The sequence below is a fragment of the Giraffa tippelskirchi genome, chromosome 14 (genome assembly GCF_054371585.1).
Source record: "Giraffa tippelskirchi isolate mGirTip1 chromosome 14, T2T-mGirTip1v1.2.pri, whole genome shotgun sequence".
Classification (NCBI taxonomy): Eukaryota; Metazoa; Chordata; class Mammalia; order Artiodactyla; family Giraffidae; genus Giraffa; species Giraffa tippelskirchi.
In genome coordinates this window covers 7,766,942-7,789,495 of record NC_137288.1, presented here as the reverse complement: position 1 = coordinate 7,789,495, position 22,554 = coordinate 7,766,942, and the positions used below count along the sequence as shown (strand labels likewise).

Here is a 22,554-nt window from a genome sequence, read left to right as displayed (position 1 = left end):
CCAGCACTGAGGGCCTGAAGAAACAACAGTCTAGTTGCACCCCCTCAGGCCTGTGTGACCGTGGATGAGGCCTCTGTTTCCCGGTGGCTCTGAGAGATGGACAGGGAGGAAGGGGAAGAGAAGTCACTTGCATTTCTAATACTCACAGCAAAGTCTTCCAATGAGAAGGGAATTATCACCCCCACTGACAATGCCATGCACTGAAGTGATATCCACGAGTCCATCTAACCCAGAAGGGAAGGATGCACCTGTTCTCACAAAACGGCGAGAGATGGAAGAAGGAAGATCAAGCCCACACCAATCACTGGAGAGAGAAGCTGTGCTCAGGGCTTGAAAAATTCCTATTGGTAAAATGATGTCACAGCCCCACAAGGCAATCCACAGCTTCGATGCTATTCCTCCCAAAATGCCAATGCATTTTCGCACCGAACAAAGAATTGCAAAAGGGGTTACGGAAACAGAAAAGAGCCTAAATTGTCAATACAATCCGACGAAAAGGCCCCGATACGGACATCCAAGGTTGTGTGAAAGGAAATTAGACGACCAAACTAGGATCCTCAGGAGAGTATCGGAGAAGGCAATGGCGACCCACTCCAGTACTCTTGCCTGGAAAATGCCCTGGACGGAGGAGCCTGGTAGGCTGCAGGCCATGGGGTCGCGCAGAGTCTGACACGACTGAAGTGACTTAGCAGCAGCAGCAGCAGCGGCAGGACAGTATGCTATTGGGAATACAACAACACACACAGATCCAGATCGATGGAATAAAGTTGAGGGTCCAGAAACAAACCCCAGCATCCATCGTCAACTCATCTCTGACACAGAAGGGGAGATTATCCAAATGGGAACAAGAAAGCCTCTTCAATCAATGTCCATGGGAAACCCAGACAGCTACATCTGAAGAACGCTATTGGTTTGGATCTCAGACCACCTCAATATTGGGGAAAAACCTCACCCTAAAGACTGATGTCATGAGATAGCTAGAAAGAAGCGTAGGTCAAAGGCTCCTTAACATCAGAGTCTCCTTGCCATTTGCTGGGCGGAGGTAGAAATGGGTCTCTTCAATTAAGGGAAAGAGGTACACGAAGTACACCAATGGGTTTCCATCCAATGGAACCTCTTCACAACAGAGAAGCTAAGCATTCACAAATGCAAAAGATAGGAAACGGAACACGAGAGACTCCTTCCAAGTGGTGTATCTGAGAAGGGGTTCATATGGAAAGAGACGAAGAATGCACAGCACTCAGATTCCAAGAAACACCACCACCACCCTTGACCCTTCCCCTATGACCAACTCCGACCTGAAGCCTTTCTCTCCCTCTAACCTATCCCTAAAACATAACCCTCATCTAATCATATACATGTGGAATTCCTAGCATCCATCCATTCACACACGAGAGAGAAAGAGGAAGACACAGAGGGAATTGAGAACGGAAAAGAGAGGGACACAGCCAGAGAGAGACACGGAACCAAAGAGAGGAAAGGAGTCGATGGTCCAGACTTTTCCTCAATCTGTCTCGAAGGTAGAAGCAATGACAGCGCCCATCCACCCCAGAAGGGGGAAAAGGACGGAAGGTTTGCAGAGGAAAAGACAAGAACGCAGGGAGCCATTAGAAGCTCAGCCACCCGCAGAAGCCGAGCTGGGACACTTGAACAGAATCTCAATGGAAACAGGACCAGAAAGTTGGCTACTCTTTTCTACAAGAGAGGGAGACCTTCGAGTCTTCCTTTCGGTCCTCCAACTTGGATGCGGGGTCTCAAAACAGTCAGGAGGGGGAGTGCCTTTTCCTGGGTACCACGGCACATCCAGGCCTCGTTCTGCCCCATTCTGTGCTATGTCAGCCCTGGATGGAATCTTTCTTTCTGAAGTCTCAGCGCACGAGCTCCACGTGATATCGGCCCCAGGTGGAAAGGCATGGAGCTGCTCGTAGGCCGACAGACCTAGGAAGCAGATGGGAGAATGACCCCCACTCTGCAGATGGAGAGACTGGGGAAACCCTGAGGGGCATATGCTTGTCCAGGGCCACACCACTTATGAGAAGAAGGAGCCTGGTCTGAGAGCAGCAGGGCCCTCGGAGCTCAGGCCCTGGCTGCACCCAGGCCTCCCCAGGGCTGTGGGCTGGACTGTGTGGGCGTCTCTGTGCCTGCACATGGCCTAAGGGGGGTGGTCGAGCAGTCAGAAACCCAGAGATTCCCTTGGGAAGTTTTGGGGAAGGGACCTCAGCACGAACCCCAGGCGATGATGTCACCTGCCGGCAACAGAACCCAACAGAACCCGCAACCCGGGTATCCAGGCCTCCAGAGCGGAGAGGAGCCCCCAGCAAGATCACTTGCTGCCAGGATGTTCTGCTGTTTGCCCATGCCCAGAGGCCGGGGCCTCAGGAGAGCTCACAGGCAGTGTGCGTGGGCACCCTGTCGACGTTGGCTCAGGACACCCCCGAGAGGCCTCTGGCCGTTTGCCCGGAGAAACAGAAAGGTAACACGGGGAGCCCCAGGCCGGGCCAGGCCACCTCGCCCATGCCACCCGGAAACACCGGGTCCTTTGCCTGTGTGTGTGGATGCGGGTTTCTCGGGGTGTGTCTCCCTCAAGGAAGCCCAGGCGGATGTGGGGTCAGAAGCCTGCGGACAAGTTGTGTCCACACCCCAGGGGAGAGCAGGCTGGGCCCGATGGGGAGTGTGCGGGCAGCGGCGGCCGCCCAGGCTGACCTCACACCCACAGGTGGGTCTCTTTCCTCCCGGGTGGGGATCTGAGCAGACACACGTCTCTGACCCTTCTGGGAAGAGAAGTTCGAGCAGGCAGAAGCAGCGGTTCCACTGGCCAGGCCCAGCTTGGAAAACTCCCAGCATGGCTGGCTGACGGTCACTGTCGTTGCAGAGCTTCCCACGTGATGAGGCCGAGGACGGGGACACCCCATCCACCTCCCGGAGGGAGGGGTCGGAGCACCACCCCCCCGCCCGTGAGGCCCAGTGCAGGCTCCAGGTGAGCGTGCCCACGGAGGCATCAGCCCCACCGGGGGAGAAGAGGAGGCGGGGAAGGCCTGCTGCAGAGACACCGCCTAGGATACACCCGCCGGCCCAGTCTGAGGCTGCCACGGAGCTCAGCACACCCGGCTCCGACCCAGAGTCCCGAGAACCCCGGCCTCTGAGGCAGCAGGAGGACCTGGAGCCCAGCACGCCAGAGCACAGAGGTGAGGACGCTGGGGCTGCTGCACGGGAGTGTGTGGGGACGGGGTGCTGAGCTACACAGGGACGAGTCCCCGAAAGCTGCTGCTGGGCCTGCAGCAAGCACTGGCCTCACACCCCCCGCCCCCCGTCTTGCACACTTCAGTCCCAAAAGACATCCGACGCTGGGTATTCTTTGGGAATCTCTTGGAAGCTTTCTGTCCCGGGATACGCACATGCCAAGGCTGGCCTGTGGGCAAACTTTGCTTCTCCCCCAGCTCTAGCACTGACCTCCAACTGGAACCAGGCTCCACTTCCCAGACCTGTCCCTACAGAGGTGGTGGCTCCAGGTGCAGGACCCAGGGATCCACCGAGGGCAGATGGAGAACCGAGACTTGCCCTCGCAGAGACACCAGGCCAGCTGGGTACTGGCCAGCACACTGGGCAGATCGGATCTCCGTGCCTGCAGGACCCCCAGCCCCAGGCACTGATGTCCCACCCCCTCAGCCAGAACCTCCACCTCCACGTGCACCTGTACCTGCTCGGGCTCTGGCAGGAGAACCCGAGGCAGAGGAGGAGTCACCGCCTCGGCAGGGAGAGCCTGCCCTGGCTCCCGCGCAACACCCAGACGCCCACGATGACTCACCCACCCCTGCAGGGAGAACGAGCCCCCGCTCTGGACAGACACCCAGAGCCCTTGCCGGAAACACCACGTCCAGGGGAGCGGTCGGCTCTGCAGCCTCCATCCCTGTCTGCTCACCGTGGACGCCGGCAACTCGGTCTGCCCCCAGGGGACATGGAGTTCCTTTCCCCTGAACTGCTTTGCATTTGGTTTGTTTCCACCTTTCTGGTGATGTTTTCTTTTTTGTATGGTTTCCTGTATTTTTGTTGGTTAAGTTGGGATTCGTAAACTTTCTCATCATTGTTGCAATTTGGGAACACTGTTGTGTAACTCTGGTGATACTGTGTTACCATCACCACTTGGTAGTTTCAGACCCGTTTGATCTTTATGCCCCACCCCCCAACAAAGCCTGGATTCAAGGCAAGCACGCCCTGTTCATCCCTTCCCCCGATCCTGAACACAATTTCATCTTTTCTTTGTGCATTCCTTCCTATATTCTTGGTGTCCCCAATCAATGACTCTCCGTGAAATGACTGAAGCAGTGTTTTTCGGACTCTCCACCTACTGTAAGACTCCATTGGAGAGTTCTCATTTTTATGTCATTTGAACTAGCCTTTGATATCTGAAAGGACGGTGTACGTCCTTTCAAGATACCATGTGCCAAACGAAGCCCTTTTGGCCACTGCCATCATTATCTCCAGGCAGGCATTGCTGTTTCAAGGGTGACATCTCAGCCAGAATGCAGAGGCTGAGCTCGTCTTGTTGCACCAGCTCCCAAAAGAAGCCAAGAAAGGGAGCTGGAACAACAAACCACCCCAACGCCCAGGAAAGCGTTCTTCATGACAGAAGGCTAGAAAATGACCCAACATCCTTGTGGCCCAGAACCCCTCTAGAAAATCACTGTTCCATAAAAAAGAGAAACACATGGGAAGTTCCAAGGAGAGGCAATGCCCATGGCCAGTGTACTTTAGAGACGGCCTGAGCGCTCCGGGGAAGACACGCACCGACGGAACCCCTTGGGAAACAGCAGGGATTCTCCTCACCGTCGTAAGGGTTTCCTCTGGGGACAACCTGCCCTGGGCACAACATGAGGGAGCAGACCGGCTTCTCTTCCTCTGCCCCCACACCATTCACTCATGAAGGCAGCTCAGGTGTTCTCATGCCCTGCCTGCCTGCCTGCCTGGCTCATCCGTGAGCTGTGACCACCTCCAGGGCAGGACTCCACCTTCTCCTCTCTGTGTACCGTGCATCTGCACACAGTGGGCTTTCAGAACCTTAGACTTGAGCCATTCCCACTCAAGCCAGAACCCTCCCCAGGAAGGAAAACAGCTGTGGAGTCATTTTGGCCCCAGCACTGGTTCCGAAACCCTGGCGGCTCCTACAGCCTCTACGGCGTGAAGAGGGAGGTCCCTTCTGACAGAGCTTTCCGGCTCTCAGATCTAAGCTGTTGTTTCACTGTCAGCTGTGTCTCTTCCGTTGCAGCCAGGTGGGCCACGCTGCTCCAAAGGAGCTCACAAGCTGAGTTTCAAGGGAGGACAGGGATGGCTACAACGTGCTGCAAACTGAGTGAGGGTCCCCACAATCCTCAGCAAAGGTCTGTGGTGTGCAAGTGGGGAGTAGAGGGCCCCCAAGTTCCAAAGGAAGGGAGGTACTCGGGAGCTAAAGCCCTTGGCCGCTGTGGTAGCAGCTGCAGATGGCAGCTCGTCCACAGTGCACTTCGAATGAGGTCATATGAGCGGGACTCTGGAAATGGCTCCGAAATCGAGAGAAAGGGGTCAGGGTATGTGGGAAGCCGGCGGGGGTGGGGGGTGGATGAAGGAAGGTGTCCCTCCTCTCTCCAGTGCAATTTGGTTTGGTGAGTCTCAAAGCTACCAGATGGCACTTCCCAAGTCAGGCCCCCACAGGAATCAGGGTGGGCTGCGTGCCTCGGCCCCTGCCACAGGGACAAGCCACACCAGTGGCCTCCCTGAGCTCCAATGGCCGGATCTGGGGGTTCTGTCTGGGTGCACACCTCCTTGCTGTGGCCAAGTTCCCCCCTTCTCTGAGCACCAGCTTCATCCTCTCGAATGAGGACATCGAATGCTACCTTGGCACGTTACTCTCTTCATCCTGTGAAGACTCATTAGGCTTATCCTACAATTACTAGCTGGCCCGAAGAGATATCTCCTGAATCCAGATTAAGCTGGAGTCTCCCAGGCTCATCTGGCATGTCTTCCCTGAAGTCTGCCAAAACCCACACCATTGCATTTCCAGGGACTCCCCTTAGCCAGCTGGGCAGAAAACCCAGCATGCTTCAAACAAGCTGACAGACAAGCGGGAGAGGACTCACGGGCAGAAGGTTTCCCTCAGGTCTCGGGTGGAGCTCTGGGACCACAGCAGCAACGGGCCATCCCAGCCCCTGGGCTCAGCAGCGCCCTCATTCTCAGGCCGGCGGCTCTGCCCTGAGGGGAGCGGGAAGGTCACCAACTGCCGCAGGCGGACCTCACGCCCCTCCCACTGCTGGAGCCTGACCTCCCCCGGCCCCACCCCTTCCCCTACCCCAGCAGGACGACAGCTCGTCTTCCCCTGGCTTCCAACGTCAGGCCCGGCCCTGGGCCCCGATTGGGCACTGCCCCAGCCCGGAGCCAATCACAGTGGCCAGGGAGGTGGAACGCACCGATTGGCCAGGGCCAGGTCATGTGACCATACTCCCCAGGAAACTCAAATATTACCAAGGTTCCCTAAGAAACCAATGAACAAAATTATCCAGTAAAGGCAAACCGTACTTTTTAATGAGGCCAATGTCACAGAAAAAAAAAAAAAAAGCTTCACCATGAACTGCTCAAGGAAGCTAGTAAATAAACTTTCAGAAAAGTTTAGTAGTTTTTTTTTTTTTTTTTTTAATAGGGTGACGGAGAGCTATACCTTTCCCGTCTATGTGAATTTAGGTTTAAACTAGATTTCCCTTGGCTGTTATATAAGACAAAAAAACCCACATCACCCCCTTTCACTCACCCCCACCCCCCAAAAGTGTTTTAATGTATTGAATTTTTCTGTCCTCAGTTGTGTCTGATTCACGGCAACCCACGAACTCTACACAGCCAGGCTCTTCCGTCCATGGAATTCAGGGCAATTTTTTCTGTCCCAGTCAATGCCCACCCTGGGTGATCCAAAGGCAAGGGCTCAGAGGCCCCTGAGAGACTAACTCCTTTCAGCTGAGCACAGAGCTGGCTCCTCACTGGGATGCCTGTGGCCTGGGGCTCCCAGAGGGGAGAGCAGCACTCGCCCCACCGTGTGGTCACTGCTGGAAGTGCAGGCTGCTCCTCACTCCCCCTTGACAGTGTCCCTGACGGCAGAACAGTGTGAATCGAATCAAGGTGGTAATGCAAACTCCAATGCAACCAAACTCCCCACAAGGTCTCCAAAACCACTCAGGAACAGGGAATTGGAAACTGCAGGGGATGACATGAATGGAGATGGAGACTTGACACCTTACACCGAGTTCACTTCCACTTATCCCTAGACAAACTTTCCGTGAAAACTTGTCACCAATCTAGAAGAACAATGAGCAGAAACCGGACACGTGCTTTGAGTCTTCACACACAAAACTAAAAGGCAGTCCACAAAAAAACCCAGAGAATACAGTGGACTTGGCAAAATCAAAGATATCTACTGTGGGAAAGACCTCATGACAAAAGCAAAAGACAGGTCATACATCGCCAGACGAATGAGTGGAAACACAAAGCTTATCAAGGATGTGTCTCCAAACAGACAAAGAACACCAACACAACAAGCCTGTGAAAACTAGGGAAAGGTCTGAAGGGACACCAGACTGAGGAAGACACACACAGAGGATCCCGGATGATGTCCAGCACTGAGGGCCTGAAGAAACAACAGTCTAGTTGCACCCCCTCAGGCCTGTGTGACCGTGGATGAGGCCTCTGTTTCCCGGTGGCTCTGAGAGATGGACAGGGAGGAAGGGGAAGAGAAGTCACTTGCATTTCTAATACTCACAGCAAAGTCTTCCAATGAGAAGGGAATTATCACCCCCACTGACAATGCCATGCACTGAAGTGATATCCACGAGTCCATCTAACCCAGAAGGGAAGGATGCACCTGTTCTCACAAAACGGCGAGAGATGGAAGAAGGAAGATCAAGCCCACACCAATCACTGGAGAGAGAAGCTGTGCTCAGGGCTTGAAAAATTCCTATTGGTAAAATGATGTCACAGCCCCACAAGGCAATCCACAGCTTCGATGCTATTCCTCCCAAAATGCCAATGCATTTTCGCACCGAACAAAGAATTGCAAAAGGGGTTACGGAAACAGAAAAGAGCCTAAATTGTCAATACAATCCGACGAAAAGGCCCCGATACGGACATCCAAGGTTGTGTGAAAGGAAATTAGACGACCAAACTAGGATCCTCAGGAGAGTATCGGAGAAGGCAATGGCGACCCACTCCAGTACTCTTGCCTGGAAAATGCCCTGGACGGAGGAGCCTGGTAGGCTGCAGGCCATGGGGTCGCGCAGAGTCTGACACGACTGAAGTGACTTAGCAGCAGCAGCAGCAGCGGCAGGACAGTATGCTATTGGGAATACAACAACACACACAGATCCAGATCGATGGAATAAAGTTGAGGGTCCAGAAACAAACCCCAGCATCCATCGTCAACTCATCTCTGACACAGAAGGGGAGATTATCCAAATGGGAACAAGAAAGCCTCTTCAATCAATGTCCATGGGAAACCCAGACAGCTACATCTGAAGAACGCTATTGGTTTGGATCTCAGACCACCTCAATATTGGGGAAAAACCTCACCCTAAAGACTGATGTCATGAGATAGCTAGAAAGAAGCGTAGGTCAAAGGCTCCTTAACATCAGAGTCTCCTTGCCATTTGCTGGGCGGAGGTAGAAATGGGTCTCTTCAATTAAGGGAAAGAGGTACACGAAGTACACCAATGGGTTTCCATCCAATGGAACCTCTTCACAACAGAGAAGCTAAGCATTCACAAATGCAAAAGATAGGAAACGGAACACGAGAGACTCCTTCCAAGTGGTGTATCTGAGAAGGGGTTCATATGGAAAGAGACGAAGAATGCACAGCACTCAGATTCCAAGAAACACCACCACCACCCTTGACCCTTCCCCTATGACCAACTCCGACCTGAAGCCTTTCTCTCCCTCTAACCTATCCCTAAAACATAACCCTCATCTAATCATATACATGTGGAATTCCTAGCATCCATCCATTCACACACGAGAGAGAAAGAGGAAGACACAGAGGGAATTGAGAACGGAAAAGAGAGGGACACAGCCAGAGAGAGACACGGAACCAAAGAGAGGAAAGGAGTCGATGGTCCAGACTTTTCCTCAATCTGTCTCGAAGGTAGAAGCAATGACAGCGCCCATCCACCCCAGAAGGGGGAAAAGGACGGAAGGTTTGCAGAGGAAAAGACAAGAACGCAGGGAGCCATTAGAAGCTCAGCCACCCGCAGAAGCCGAGCTGGGACACTTGAACAGAATCTCAATGGAAACAGGACCAGAAAGTTGGCTACTCTTTTCTACAAGAGAGGGAGACCTTCGAGTCTTCCTTTCGGTCCTCCAACTTGGATGCGGGGTCTCAAAACAGTCAGGAGGGGGAGTGCCTTTTCCTGGGTACCACGGCACATCCAGGCCTCGTTCTGCCCCATTCTGTGCTATGTCAGCCCTGGATGGAATCTTTCTTTCTGAAGTCTCAGCGCACGAGCTCCACGTGATATCGGCCCCAGGTGGAAAGGCATGGAGCTGCTCGTAGGCCGACAGACCTAGGAAGCAGATGGGAGAATGACCCCCACTCTGCAGATGGAGAGACTGGGGAAACCCTGAGGGGCATATGCTTGTCCAGGGCCACACCACTTATGAGAAGAAGGAGCCTGGTCTGAGAGCAGCAGGGCCCTCGGAGCTCAGGCCCTGGCTGCACCCAGGCCTCCCCAGGGCTGTGGGCTGGGCTGTGTGGGCGTCTCTGTGCCTGCACATGGCCTAAGGGGGGTGGTCGAGCAGTCAGAAACCCAGAGATTCCCTTGGGAAGTTTTGGGGAAGGGACCTCAGCACGAACCCCAGGCGATGATGTCACCTGCCGGCAACAGAACCCAACAGAACCCGCAACCCGGGTATCCAGGCCTCCAGAGCGGAGAGGAGCCCCCAGCAAGATCACTTGCTGCCAGGATGTTCTGCTGTTTGCCCATGCCCAGAGGCCGGGGCCTCAGGAGAGCTCACAGGCAGTGTGCGTGGGCACCCTGTCGACGTTGGCTCAGGACACCCCCGAGAGGCCTCTGGCCGTTTGCCCGGAGAAACAGAAAGGTAACACGGGGAGCCCCAGGCCGGGCCAGGCCACCTCGCCCATGCCACCCGGAAACACCGGGTCCTTTGCCTGTGTGTGTGGATGCGGGTTTCTCGGGGTGTGTCTCCCTCAAGGAAGCCCAGGCGGATGTGGGGTCAGAAGCCTGCGGACAAGTTGTGTCCACACCCCAGGGGAGAGCAGGCTGGGCCCGATGGGGAGTGTGCGGGCAGCGGCGGCCGCCCAGGCTGACCTCACACCCACAGGTGGGTCTCTTTCCTCCCGGGTGGGGATCTGAGCAGACACACGTCTCTGACCCTTCTGGGAAGAGAAGTTCGAGCAGGCAGAAGCAGCGGTTCCACTGGCCAGGCCCAGCTTGGAAAACTCCCAGCATGGCTGGCTGACGGTCACTGTCGTTGCAGAGCTTCCCACGTGATGAGGCCGAGGACGGGGACACCCCATCCACCTCCCGGAGGGAGGGGTCGGAGCACCACCCCCCCGCCCGTGAGGCCCAGTGCAGGCTCCAGGTGAGCGTGCCCACGGAGGCATCAGCCCCACCGGGGGAGAAGAGGAGGCGGGGAAGGCCTGCTGCAGAGACACCGCCTAGGATACACCCGCCGGCCCAGTCTGAGGCTGCCACGGAGCTCAGCACACCCGGCTCCGACCCAGAGTCCCGAGAACCCCGGCCTCTGAGGCAGCAGGAGGACCTGGAGCCCAGCACGCCAGAGCACAGAGGTGAGGACGCTGGGGCTGGTGCACGGGAGTGTGTGGGGAGGGGGTGCTGAGCTACACAGGGACGAGTCCCCGAAAGCTGCTGCTGGGCCTGCAGCAAGCACTGGCCTCACACCCCCCGCCCCCCGTCTTGCACACTTCAGTCCCAAAAGACATCCGACGCTGGGTATTCTTTGGGAATCTCTTGGAAGCTTTCTGTCCCGGGATACGCACATGCCAAGGCTGGCCTGTGGGCAAACTTTGCTTCTCCCCCAGCTCTAGCACTGACCTCCAACTGGAACCAGGCTCCACTTCCCAGACCTGTCCCTACAGAGGTGGTGGCTCCAGGTGCAGGACCCAGGGATCCACCGAGGGCAGATGGAGAACCGAGACTTGCCCTCGCAGAGACACCAGGCCAGCTGGGTACTGGCCAGCACACTGGGCAGATCGGATCTCCGTGCCTGCAGGACCCCCAGCCCCAGGCACTGATGTCCCACCCCCTCAGCCAGAACCTCCACCTCCACGTGCACCTGTACCTGCTCGGGCTCTGGCAGGACAACCCGAGGCAGAGGAGGAGTCACCGCCTCGGCAGGGAGAGCCTGCCCTGGCTCCCGCGCAACACCCAGACGCCCACGATGACTCACCCACCCCTGCAGGGAGAACGAGCCCCCGCTCTGGACAGACACCCAGAGCCCTTGCCGGAAACACCACGTCCAGGGGAGCGGTCGGCTCTGCAGCCTCCATCCCTGTCTGCTCACCGTGGACGCCGGCAACTCGGTCTGCCCCCAGGGGACATGGAGTTCCTTTCCCCTGAACTGCTTTGCATTTGGTTTGTTTCCACCTTTCTGGTGATGTTTTCTTTTTTGTATGGTTTCCTGTATTTTTGTTGGTTAAGTTGGGATTCGTAAACTTTCTCATCATTGTTGCAATTTGGGAACACTGTTGTGTAACTCTGGTGATACTGTGTTACCATCACCACTTGGTAGTTTCAGACCCGTTTGATCTTTATGCCCCACCCCCCAACAAAGCCTGGATTCAAGGCAAGCACGCCCTGTTCATCCCTTCCCCCGATCCTGAACACAATTTCATCTTTTCTTTGTGCATTCCTTCCTATATTCTTGGTGTCCCCAATCAATGACTCTCCGTGAAATGACTGAAGCAGTGTTTTTCGGACTCTCCACCTACTGTAAGACTCCATTGGAGAGTTCTCATTTTTATGTCATTTGAACTAGCCTTTGATATCTGAAAGGACGGTGTACGTCCTTTCAAGATACCATGTGCCAAACGAAGCCCTTTTGGCCACTGCCATCATTATCTCCAGGCAGGCATTGCTGTTTCAAGGGTGACATCTCAGCCAGAAGGCAGAGGCTGAGCTCGTCTTGTTGCACCAGCTCCCAAAAGAAGCCAAGAAAGGGAGCTGGAACAACAAACCACCCCAACGCCCAGGAAAGCGTTCTTCATGACAGAAGGCTAGAAAATGACCCAACATCCTTGTGGCCCAGAACCCCTCTAGAAAATCACTGTTCCATAAAAAAGAGAAACACATGGGAAGTTCCAAGGAGAGGCAATGCCCATGGCCAGTGTACTTTAGAGACGGCCTGAGCGCTCCGGGGAAGACACGCACCGACGGAACCCCTTGGGAAACAGCAGGGATTCTCCTCACCGTCGTAAGGGTTTCCTCTGGGGACAACCTGCCCTGGGCACCACATGAGGGAGCAGACCGGCTTCTCTTCCTCTGCCCCCACACCATTCACTCATGAAGGCAGCTCAGGTGTTCTCATGCCCTGCCTGCCTGCCTGCCTGGCTCATCCGTGAGCTGTGAGCACCTCCAGGGCAGGACTCCACCTTCTCCTCTCTGTGTACCGTGCATCTGCACACAGTGGGCTTTCAGAACCTTAGACTTGAGCCATTCCCACTCAAGCCAGAACCCTCCCCAGGAAGGAAAACAGCTGTGGAGTCATTTTGGCCCCAGCACTGGTTCCGAAACCCTGGCGGCTCCTACAGCCTCTACGGCGTGAAGAGGGAGGTCCCTTTTGACAGAGCTTTCCGGCTCTCAGATCTAAGCTGTTGTTTCACTGTCAGCTGTGTCTCTTCCGTTGCAGCCAGGTGGGCCACGCTGCTCCAAAGGAGCTCACAAGCTGAGTTTCAAGGGAGGACAGGGATGGCTACAACGTGCTGCAAACTGAGTGAGGGTCCCCACAATCCTCAGCAAAGGTCTGTGGTGTGCAAGTGGGGAGTAGAGGGCCCCCAAGTTCCAAAGGAAGGGAGGTACTCGGGAGCTAAAGCCCTTGGCTGCTGTGGTAGCAGCTGCAGATGGCAGCTCGTCCACAGTGCACTTCAAATGAGGTCATATGAGCGGGACTCTGGAAATGGCTCCGAAATCGAGAGAAAGGGGTCAGGGTATGTGGGAAGCCGGCGGGGGTGGGGGGTGGATGAAGGAAGGTGTCCCTCCTCTCTCCAGTGCAATTTGGTTTGGTGAGTCTCAAAGCTACCAGATGGCACTTCCCAAGTCAGGCCCCCACAGGAATCAGGGTGGGCTGCGTGCCTCGGCCCCTGCCACAGGGACAAGCCACACCAGTGGCCTCCCTGAGCTCCAATGGCCGGATCTGGGGGTTCTGTCTGGGTGCACACCTCCTTGCTGTGGCCAAGTTCCCCCCTTCTCTGAGCACCAGCTTCATCCTCTCGAATGAGGACATCGAATGCTACCTTGGCACGTTACTCTCTTCATCCTGTGAAGACTCATTAGGCTTATCCTACAATTACTAGCTGGCCCGAAGAGATATCTCCTGAATCCAGATTAAGCTGGAGTCTCCCAGGCTCATCTGGCATGTCTTCCCTGAAGTCTGCCAAAACCCACACCATTGCATTTCCAGGGACTCCCCTTAGCCAGCTGGGCAGAAAACCCAGCATGCTTCAAACAAGCTGACAGACAAGCGGGAGAGGACTCACGGGCAGAAGGTTTCCCTCAGGTCTCGGGTGGAGCTCTGGGACCACAGCAGCAACGGGCCATCCCAGCCCCTGGGCTCAGCAGCGCCCTCATTCTCAGGCCGGCGGCTCTGCCCTGAGGGGAGCGGGAAGGTCACCAACTGCCGCAGGCGGACCTCACGCCCCTCCCACTGCTGGAGCCTGACCTCCCCCGGCCCCACCCCTTCCCCTACCCCAGCAGGACGACAGCTCGTCTTCCCCTGGCTTCCAACGTCAGGCCCGGCCCTGGGCCCCGATTGGGCACTGCCCCAGCCCGGAGCCAATCACAGTGGCCAGGGAGGTGGAACGCACCGATTGGCCAGGGCCAGGTCATGTGACCATACTCCCCAGGAAACTCAAATATTACCAAGGTTCCCTAAGAAACCAATGAACAAAATTATCCAGTAAAGGCAAACCGTACTTTTTAATGAGGCCAATGTCACAGAAAAAAAAAAAAAAAAAAGCTTCACCATGAACTGCTCAAGGAAGCTAGTAAATAAACTTTCAGAAAAGTTTAGTAGTTTTTTTTTTTTTTTTTTTTAATAGGGTGACGGAGAGCTATACCTTTCCCGTCTATGTGAATTTAGGTTTAAACTAGATTTCCCTTGGCTGTTATATAAGACAAAAAAACCCACATCACCCCCTTTCACTCACCCCCACCCCCCAAAAGTGTTTTAATGTATTGAATTTTTCTGTCCTCAGTTGTGTCTGATTCACGGCAACCCACGAACTCTACACAGCCAGGCTCTTCCGTCCATGGAATTCAGGGCAATTTTTTCTGTCCCAGTCAATGCCCACCCTGGGTGATCCAAAGGCAAGGGCTCAGAGGCCCCTGAGAGACTAACTCCTTTCAGCTGAGCACAGAGCTGGCTCCTCACTGGGATGCCTGTGGCCTGGGGCTCCCAGAGGGGAGAGCAGCACTCGCCCCACCGTGTGGTCACTGCTGGAAGTGCAGGCTGCTCCTCACTCCCCCTTGACAGTGTCCCTGACGGCAGAACAGTGTGAATCGAATCAAGGTGGTAATGCAAACTCCAATGCAACCAAACTCCCCACAAGGTCTCCAAAACCACTCAGGAACAGGGAATTGGAAACTGCAGGGGATGACATGAATGGAGATGGAGACTTGACACCTTACACCGAGTTCACTTCCACTTATCCCTAGACAAACTTTCCGTGAAAACTTGTCACCAATCTAGAAGAACAATGAGCAGAAACCGGACACGTGCTTTGAGTCTTCACACACAAAACTAAAAGGCAGTCCACAAAAAAACCCAGAGAATACAGTGGACTTTGCAAAATCAAAGATATCTACTGTGGGAAAGACCTCATGACAAAAGCAAAAGACAGGTCATACATCGCCAGACGAATGAGTGGAAACACAAAGCTTATCAAGGATGTGTCTCCAAACAGACAAAGAACACCAACACAACAAGCCTGTGAAAACTAGGGAAAGGTCTGAAGGGACACCAGACTGAGGAAGACACACACAGAGGATCCCGGATGATGTCCAGCACTGAGGGCCTGAAGAAACAACAGTCTAGTTGCACCCCCTCAGGCCTGTGTGACCGTGGATGAGGCCTCTGTTTCCCGGTGGCTCTGAGAGATGGACAGGGAGGAAGGGGAAGAGAAGTCACTTGCATTTCTAATACTCACAGCAAAGTCTTCCAACGAGAAGGGAATTATCACCCCCACTGACAATGCCATTCACTGAAGTGATATCCACGAGTCCATCTAACCCAGAAGGGAAGGATGGACCTGTTCTCACAAAACGGCGAGAGATGGAAGAAGGAAGATCAAGCCCACACCAATCACTGGAGAGAGAAGCTGTGCTCAGGGCTTGAAAAATTCCTATTGGTAAAATGATGTCACAGCCCCACAAGGCAATCCACAGCTTCGATGCTATTCCTCCCAAAATGCCAATGCATTTTCGCACCGAACAAAGAATTGCAAAAGGGGTTACGGAAACAGAAAAGAGCCTAAATTGTCAATACAATCCGACGAAAAGGCCCCGATACGGACATCCAAGGTTGTGTGAAAGGAAATTAGACGACCAAACTAGGATCCTCAGGAGAGTATCGGAGAAGGCAATGGCGACCCACTCCAGTACTCTTGCCTGGAAAATGCCCTGGACGGAGGAGCCTGGTAGGCTGCAGGCCATGGGGTCGCGCAGAGTCTGACACGACTGAAGTGACTTAGCAGCAGCAGCAGCAGCGGCAGGACAGTATGCTATTGGGAATACAACAACACACACAGATCCAGATCGATGGAATAAAGTTGAGGGTCCAGAAACAAACCCCAGCATCCATCGTCAACTCATCTCTGACACAGAAGGGGAGATTATCCAAATGGGAACAAGAAAGCCTCTTCAATCAATGTCCATGGGAAACCCAGACAGCTACATCTGAAGAACGCTATTGGTTTGGATCTCAGACCACCTCAATATTGGGGAAAAACCTCACCCTAAAGACTGATGTCATGAGATAGCTAGAAAGAAGCGTAGGTCAAAGGCTCCTTAACATCAGAGTCTCCTTGCCATTTGCTGGGCGGAGGTAGAAATGGGTCTCTTCAATTAAGGGAAAGAGGTACACGAAGTACACCAATGGGTTTCCATCCAATGGAACCTCTTCACAACAGAGAAGCTAAGCATTCACAAATGCAAAAGATAGGAAACGGAACACGAGAGACTCCTTCCAAGTGGTGTATCTGAGAAGGGGTTCATATGGAAAGAGACGAAGAATGCACAGCACTCAGATTCCAAGAAACACCACCACCACCCTTGACCCTTCCCCTATGACCAACTCCGACCTGAAGCCTTTCTCTCCCTCTAACCTATCCCTAAAACATAACCCTCATCTAATCATATACATGTGGAATTCCTAGCATCCATCCATTCACACACGAGAGAGAAAGAGGAAGACACAGAGGGAATTGAGAACGGAAAAGAGAGGGACACAGCCAGAGAGAGACACGGAACCAAAGAGAGGAAAGGAGTCGATGGTCCAGACTTTTCCTCAATCTGTCTCGAAGGTAGAAGCAATGACAGCGCCCATCCACCCCAGAAGGGGGAAAAGGACGGAAGGTTTGCAGAGGAAAAGACAAGAACGCAGGGAGCCATTAGAAGCTCAGCCACCCGCAGAAGCCGAGCTGGGACACTTGAACAGAATCTCAATGGAAACAGGACCAGAAAGTTGGCTACTCTTTTCTACAAGAGAGGGAGACCTTCGAGTCTTCCTTTCGGTCCTCCAACTTGGATGCGGGGTCTCAAAACAGTCAGGAGGGGGAGTGCCTTTTCCTGGGTACCACGGCACATCCAGGCCTCGTTCTGCCCCATTCTGTGCTATGTCAGCCCTGGATGGAATCTTTCTTTCTGAAGTCTCAGCGCACGAGCTCCACGTGATATCGGCCCCAGGTGGAAAGGCATGGAGCTGCTCGTAGGCCGACAGACCTAGGAAGCAGATGGGAGAATGACCCCCACTCTGCAGATGGAGAGACTGGGGAAACCCTGAGGGGCATATGCTTGTCCAGGGCCACACCACTTATGAGAAGAAGGAGCCTGGTCTGAGAGCAGCAGGGCCCTCGGAGCTCAGGCCCTGGCTGCACCCAGGCCTCCCCAGGGCTGTGGGCTGGGCTGTGTGGGCGTCTCTGTGCCTGCACATGGCCTAAGGGGGGTGGTCGAGCAGTCAGAAACCCAGAGATTCCCTTGGGAAGTTTTGGGGAAGGGACCTCAGCACGAACCCCAGGCGATGATGTCACCTGCCGGCAACAGAACCCAACAGAACCCGCAACCCGGGTATCCAGGCCTCCAGAGCGGAGAGGAGCCCCCAGCCAGATCACTTGCTGCCAGGATGTTCTGCTGTTTGCCCATGCCCAGAGGCCGGGGCCTCAGGAGAGCTCACAGGCAGTGTGCGTGGGCACCCTGTCGACGTTGGCTCAGGACACCCCCGAGAGGCCTCTGGCCGTTTGCCCGGAGAAACAGAAAGGTAACACGGGGAGCCCCAGGCCGGGCCAGGCCACCTCGCCCATGCCACCCGGAAACACCGGGTCCTTTGCCTGTGTGTGTGGATGCGGGTTTCTCGGGGTGTGTCTCCCTCAAGGAAGCCCAGGCGGATGTGGGGTCAGAAGCCTGCGGACAAGTTGTGTCCACACCCCAGGGGAGAGCAGGCTGGGCCCGATGGGGAGTGTGCGGGCAGCGGCGGCCGCCCAGGCTGACCTCACACCCACAGGTGGGTCTCTTTCCTCCCGGGTGGGGATCTGAGCAGACACACGTCTCTGACCCTTCTGGGAAGAGAAGTTCGAGCAGGCAGAAGCAGCGGTTCCACTGGCCAGGCCCAGCTTGGAAAACTCCCAGCATGGCTGGCTGACGGTCACTGTCGTTGCAGAGCTTCCCACGTGATGAGGCCGAGGACGGGGACACCCCATCCACCTCCCGGAGGGAGGGGTCGGAGCACCACCCCCCCGCCCGTGAGGCCCAGTGCAGGCTCCAGGTGAGCGTGCCCACGGAGGCATCAGCCCCACCGGGGGAGAAGAGGAGGCGGGGAAGGCCTGCTGCAGAGACACCGCCTAGGATACACCCGCCGGCCCAGTCTGAGGCTGCCACGGAGCTCAGCACACCCGGCTCCGACCCAGAGTCCCGAGAACCCCGGCCTCTGAGGCAGCAGGAGGACCTGGAGCCCAGCACGCCAGAGCACAGAGGTGAGGACGCTGGGGCTGCTGCACGGGAGTGTGTGGGGACGGGGTGCTGAGCTACACAGGGACGAGTCCCCGAAAGCTGCTGCTGGGCCTGCAGCAAGCACTGGCCTCACACCCCCCGCCCCCCGTCTTGCACACTTCAGTCCCAAAAGACATCCGACGCTGGGTATTCTTTGGGAATCTCTTGGAAGCTTTCTGTCCCGGGATACGCACATGCCAAGGCTGGCCTGTGGGCAAACTTTGCTTCTCCCCCAGCTCTAGCACTGACCTCCAACTGGAACCAGGCTCCACTTCCCAGACCTGTCCCTACAGAGGTGGTGGCTCCAGGTGCAGGACCCAGGGATCCACCGAGGGCAGATGGAGAACCGAGACTTGCCCTCGCAGAGACACCAGGCCAGCTGGGTACTGGCCAGCACACTGGGCAGATCGGATCTCCGTGCCTGCAGGACCCCCAGCCCCAGGCACTGATGTCCCACCCCCTCAGCCAGAACCTCCACCTCCACGTGCACCTGTACCTGCTCGGGCTCTGGCAGGACAACCCGAGGCAGAGGAGGAGTCACCGCCTCGGCAGGGAGAGCCTGCCCTGGCTCCCGCGCAACACCCAGACGCCCACGATGACTCACCCACCCCTGCAGGGAGAACGAGCCCCCGCTCTGGACAGACACCCAGAGCCCTTGCCGGAAACACCACGTCCAGGGGAGCGGTCGGCTCTGCAGCCTCCATCCCTGTCTGCTCACCGTGGACGCCGGCAACTCGGTCTGCCCCCAGGGGACATGGAGTTCCTTTCCCCTGAACTGCTTTGCATTTGGTTTGTTTCCACCTTTCTGGTGATGTTTTCTTTTTTGTATGGTTTCCTGTATTTTTGTTGGTTAAGTTGGGATTCGTAAACTTTCTCATCATTGTTGCAATTTGGGAACACTGTTGTGTAACTCTGGTGATACTGTGTTACCATCACCACTTGGTAGTTTCAGACCCGTTTGATCTTTATGCCCCACCCCCCAACAAAGCCTGGATTCAAGGCAAGCACGCCCTGTTCATCCCTTCCCCCGATCCTGAACACAATTTCATCTTTTCTTTGTGCATTCCTTCCTATATTCTTGGTGTCCCCAATCAATGACTCTCCGTGAAATGACTGAAGCAGTGTTTTTCGGACTCTCCACCTACTGTAAGACTCCATTGGAGAGTTCTCATTTTTATGTCATTTGAACTAGCCTTTGATATCTGAAAGGACGGTGTACGTCCTTTCAAGATACCATGTGCCAAACGAAGCCCTTTTGGCCACTGCCATCATTATCTCCAGGCAGGCATTGCTGTTTCAAGGGTGACATCTCAGCCAGAAGGCAGAGGCTGAGCTCGTCTTGTTGCACCAGCTCCCAAAAGAAGCCAAGAAAGGGAGCTGGAACAACAAACCACCCCAACGCCCAGGAAAGCGTTCTTCATGACAGAAGGCTAGAAAATGACCCAACATCCTTGTGGCCCAGAACCCCTCTAGAAAATCACTGTTCCATAAAAAAGAGAAACACATGGGAAGTTCCAAGGAGAGGCAATGCCCATGGCCAGTGTACTTTAGAGACGGCCTGAGCGCTCCGGGGAAGACACGCACCGACGGAACCCCTTGGGAAACAGCAGGGATTCTCCTCACCGTCGTAAGGGTTTCCTCTGGGGACAACCTGCCCTGGGCACCACATGAGGGAGCAGACCGGCTTCTCTTCCTCTGCCCCCACACCATTCACTCATGAAGGCAGCTCAGGTGTTCTCATGCCCTGCCTGCCTGCCTGCCTGGCTCATCCGTGAGCTGTGACCACCTCCAGGGCAGGACTCCACCTTCTCCTCTCTGTGTACCGTGCATCTGCACACAGTGGGCTTTCAGAACCTTAGACTTGAGCCATTCCCACTCAAGCCAGAACCCTCCCCAGGAAGGAAAACAGCTGTGGAGTCATTTTGGCCCCAGCACTGGTTCCGAAACCCTGGCGGCTCCTACAGCCTCTACGGCGTGAAGAGGGAGGTCCCTTTTGACAGAGCTTTCCGGCTCTCAGATCTAAGCTGTTGTTTCACTGTCAGCTGTGTCTCTTCCGTTGCAGCCAGGTGGGCCACGCTGCTCCAAAGGAGCTCACAAGCTGAGTTTCAAGGGAGGACAGGGATGGCTACAACGTGCTGCAAACTGAGTGAGGGTCCCCACAATCCTCAGCAAAGGTCTGTGGTGTGCAAGTGGGGAGTAGAGGGCCCCCAAGTTCCAAAGGAAGGGAGGTACTCGGGAGCTAAAGCCCTTGGCTGCTGTGGTAGCAGCTGCAGATGGCAGCTCGTCCACAGTGCACTTCAAATGAGGTCATATGAGCGGGACTCTGGAAATGGCTCCGAAATCGAGAGAAAGGGGTCAGGGTATGTGGGAAGCCGGCGGGGGTGGGGGGTGGATGAAGGAAGGTGTCCCTCCTCTCTCCAGTGCAATTTGGTTTGGTGAGTCTCAAAGCTACCAGATGGCACTTCCCAAGTCAGGCCCCCACAGGAATCAGGGTGGGCTGCGTGCCTCGGCCCCTGCCACAGGGACAAGCCACACCAGTGGCCTCCCTGAGCTCCAATGGCCGGATCTGGGGGTTCTGTCTGGGTGCACACCTCCTTGCTGTGGCCAAGTTCCCCCCTTCTCTGAGCACCAGCTTCATCCTCTCGAATGAGGACATCGAATGCTACCTTGGCACGTTACTCTCTTCATCCTGTGAAGACTCATTAGGCTTATCCTACAATTACTAGCTGGCCCGAAGAGATATCTCCTGAATCCAGATTAAGCTGGAGTCTCCCAGGCTCATCTGGCATGTCTTCCCTGAAGTCTGCCAAAACCCACACCATTGCATTTCCAGGGACTCCCCTTAGCCAGCTGGGCAGAAAACCCAGCATGCTTCAAACAAGCTGACAGACAAGCGGGAGAGGACTCACGGGCAGAAGGTTTCCCTCAGGTCTCGGGTGGAGCTCTGGGACCACAGCAGCAACGGGCCATCCCAGCCCCTGGGCTCAGCAGCGCCCTCATTCTCAGGCCGGCGGCTCTGCCCTGAGGGGAGCGGGAAGGTCACCAACTGCCGCAGGCGGACCTCACGCCCCTCCCACTGCTGGAGCCTGACCTCCCCCGGCCCCACCCCTTCCCCTACCCCAGCAGGACGACAGCTCGTCTTCCCCTGGCTTCCAACGTCAGGCCCGGCCCTGGGCCCCGATTGGGCACTGCCCCAGCCCGGAGCCAATCACAGTGGCCAGGGAGGTGGAACGCACCGATTGGCCAGGGCCAGGTCATGTGACCATACTCCCCAGGAAACTCAAATATTACCAAGGTTCCCTAAGAAACCAATGAACAAAATTATCCAGTAAAGGCAAACCGTACTTTTTAATGAGGCCAATGTCACAGAAAAAAAAAAAAAAAAAAGCTTCACCATGAACTGCTCAAGGAAGCTAGTAAATAAACTTTCAGAAAAGTTTAGTAGTTTTTTTTTTTTTTTTTTTTAATAGGGTGACGGAGAGCTATACCTTTCCCGTCTATGTGAATTTAGGTTTAAACTAGATTTCCCTTGGCTGTTATATAAGACAAAAAAACCCACATCACCCCCTTTCACTCACCCCCACCCCCCAAAAGTGTTTTAATGTATTGAATTTTTCTGTCCTCAGTTGTGTCTGATTCACGGCAACCCACGAACTCTACACAGCCAGGCTCTTCCGTCCATGGAATTCAGGGCAATTTTTTCTGTCCCAGTCAATGCCCACCCTGGGTGATCCAAAGGCAAGGGCTCAGAGGCCCCTGAGAGACTAACTCCTTTCAGCTGAGCACAGAGCTGGCTCCTCACTGGGATGCCTGTGGCCTGGGGCTCCCAGAGGGGAGAGCAGCACTCGCCCCACCGTGTGGTCACTGCTGGAAGTGCAGGCTGCTCCTCACTCCCCCTTGACAGTGTCCCTGACGGCAGAACAGTGTGAATCGAATCAAGGTGGTAATGCAAACTCCAATGCAACCAAACTCCCCACAAGGTCTCCAAAACCACTCAGGAACAGGGAATTGGAAACTGCAGGGGATGACATGAATGGAGATGGAGACTTGACACCTTACACCGAGTTCACTTCCACTTATCCCTAGACAAACT

The 22,554-nt window shown here is 55.1% G+C and overlaps 2 protein-coding genes across 2 annotated transcripts; both read left to right on the top strand.

The window, feature by feature from the left end:
• Positions 1-6,649: 6,649 nt before the first annotated feature.
• LOC145533877 (uncharacterized) lies at positions 6,650-12,810 on the top strand. The gene is made up of 3 exons (XM_081561221.1): positions 6,650-10,101; positions 10,501-10,813; positions 11,066-12,810. Exons 1-3 carry the CDS (start codon positions 9,865-9,867, stop codon positions 11,695-11,697), a joined length of 1,182 nt encoding a protein of 393 aa, XP_081417347.1. The 5' UTR covers positions 6,650-9,864; the 3' UTR covers positions 11,698-12,810.
• Positions 12,811-16,060: 3,250 nt separating this feature from the next.
• On the top strand, positions 16,061-21,461 carry LOC145533863 (uncharacterized). Its single transcript, XM_081561208.1, has 3 exons — positions 16,061-17,733; positions 18,133-18,445; positions 18,698-21,461. Exons 1-3 carry the CDS (start codon positions 17,497-17,499, stop codon positions 19,327-19,329), a joined length of 1,182 nt encoding a protein of 393 aa, XP_081417334.1. The 5' UTR covers positions 16,061-17,496; the 3' UTR covers positions 19,330-21,461.
• The last annotated feature ends 1,093 nt before the right edge of the window (positions 21,462-22,554 follow it).